Here is a 2,240-nt window from a genome sequence, read left to right on the forward strand (position 1 = left end):
TTTTTTTTAACAAAATGATTAACAAGGGTTCTCTGAATTCTAGCAATTGTATTTTGTCAAAATTGTATGATAGGCTAGATGAGGTTATCTTGACTCATTTCTTAATCTCTTGGTGTTATATGATCCACAGGTATTTCGTGCGTCAAGCATTACTGTTGATATGGATCTCGTGCGCCAAGTTGAGGGCAAGTATCCTGCATTCCTTTTCAAGCAACAGCTTACAGCCTTTGTGGAAGGCTTATATGGAATGATCCGTGACAATGTGAAGAGAGAAGTGTCTTCAGTACTCTCGCATGTTATTCAGGTTACCCCATCTATCACGGGTTCTCAGGTTAATTATCATTTCATACTTTAGAAGATTCTTGCTGGACAAATATAATTTTAGAAATAAGCATGAGACATCTCAGCAACCTCCCATGGGAATCCAGGAATACTAAGTTAACTTTGACTCACGCTTGCATGTTTTTGGCTAGTTCCTCTCAGTTGGTAACTTGGCATAACACTTGAACCCTTTTGCAAACTCAACGAGAAGAAATTAGACTATTATTTATATCACGAGTACCTTTGTACCATGATGAATTTCTATTGCCTGGTGATTAGGCTATATAATTCATATGTTAAGATTTCATGCTAACTCTGCACCTGCATGGCAATAAGTTGTTGCTGCTGGTCTAATGCTCATTCCTGTATACACATTGATACTCAAAGGCGCCAAGAACTGCGAAGGCTGGTTTGCTAACAGATCAACATAGCTATTGGAAAGTGATAGTCGGCCATTTCAATGATCTCCTGAAAATCTTGCAAGAAAATTGTGTAAGTTTAAACCTTGAAACCCGCATTGCATTTGGCTGCATGGTGTTCTGACTTGTGGCCTTAATGCTGAAATTTCAGGTCCCAACCATTTTTTGTCGGAAGATCTTTACACAGCTTTATGCATACATCAACGCTCAACTCTTCAATAGGTAACTTGTTGTCTAGACTAGACTTTCCTTGCCTGCCGTCAATTTCCGCAGTTCCTAATTCTCCCTCTTCTGATGTTACTATATGTCCCAGTCTTCTTGTACGGCGAGAGTGTTGTTCTTTCAGCAATGGAGAATATGTGAAGCAAGGGCTTGAAGAACTGGAGACATGGTGCACACAAGCCAAGCCAGAGGTAAATATATATGTTTGATTTTGCTATTCTTTCTAAAGATGCAGACTTTATATTGTGATTGTTAAATGCTCGCAACCAACATTGCAGTCTAATAACTTTATTCTTTCTCAATAGTAACTACCCCCTCCGTTTTCTAAATATAAGACCTTTTAGTGAATCTCTAAAAGGTCTTATATTTAGAAACGGAGGGAGTACAATGTAACACCAGTACTAATATCTTCACTTTATTTACCTTGTGCCTAACCGTGAAATACCAACAGTACGCAGGATCTGCATGGGATGAACTTAAGCACATAACCCAGGCTGTTGGCTTCCTGGTATCTAACTACAAACTTGAGCATGTATTTTGTATTTCGGCATGGATTCTTAACAACATTTGTTAGTTCTTTTAAGTATAAAAAGTTGTGGAGCATTTCAATCGATTTTGAATCGCACACTGGGAACAGTTTAGTTGTGTTTGTGTTTGCTGTTCAAAGACTGCCGCTGTGCTGTTTACTGACTTTTTATGAAAATTGTGTCCCTATTAGGTAGGTCTGACCATCTATGTGCTGTGATGCAGGTCATTTTCAAAAAGTTCAGGGTATCATATGATGAAATAATGAGTGATCTCTGCCCAGTAAGACCCCCCCACCCCCACCCCCAAACCCGACGCAGCATCCAGAAGAAGAGTAGCTAAACACCTATTTCTATTCGCCGTTATGCAGGTATTGAGTGTCCACCAACTTTACAGGATATGCACGCAGTACTGGGATGACAAATATAATACTGAAAGTGTATCCGAAGAGGTAAGCACTAAATCTAACTTCACAGGGCTAATCGAGCACCTTCCCCTGCATTCTGTCTGTGCCAAGCTGAGGTTTCAGGGCTGACACATTTCCTAATGATTGTATTGTAGGTCCTTAATGAGATGAAAACGTTGGTGAACGAGGGAGCTGGCTCGGGCGCCTATTTACTAGATGAAGAGACAAGGTACGTGTACGCCGTATATCCACAAATGGCGCAGTCTCAGAAACTAAAAGTCGTACGTGCTGGATCACAGTGTCGAACTTGATTTCGAACGCTCCGTGTGCCCTGCTTGCAGCATGCC

At 40.6% G+C, this 2,240-nt stretch overlaps 1 protein-coding gene across 1 annotated transcript in view; it reads left to right on the forward strand.

The window, feature by feature from the left end:
• Positions 1 to 2,240, forward strand: part of LOC119283769 (myosin-14-like) — a 15,234-nt gene that overhangs the window by 11,368 nt on the left and 1,626 nt on the right. Inside the window, exons 26-33 of the mRNA XM_037563180.1 lie at positions 131 to 304; positions 709 to 813; positions 892 to 962; positions 1,054 to 1,153; positions 1,414 to 1,470; positions 1,713 to 1,769; positions 1,858 to 1,938; positions 2,049 to 2,122. Coding sequence (XP_037419077.1) covers positions 131 to 304; positions 709 to 813; positions 892 to 962; positions 1,054 to 1,153; positions 1,414 to 1,470; positions 1,713 to 1,769; positions 1,858 to 1,938; positions 2,049 to 2,122 — 719 coding nt within the window. The remainder of the gene's footprint in view (positions 1 to 130; positions 305 to 708; positions 814 to 891; positions 963 to 1,053; positions 1,154 to 1,413; positions 1,471 to 1,712; positions 1,770 to 1,857; positions 1,939 to 2,048; positions 2,123 to 2,240) is intronic.

This window comes from Triticum dicoccoides, chromosome 4A (assembly GCF_002162155.2).
Source record: "Triticum dicoccoides isolate Atlit2015 ecotype Zavitan chromosome 4A, WEW_v2.0, whole genome shotgun sequence".
NCBI lineage: Eukaryota > Viridiplantae > Streptophyta > Magnoliopsida > Poales > Poaceae > Triticum > Triticum dicoccoides.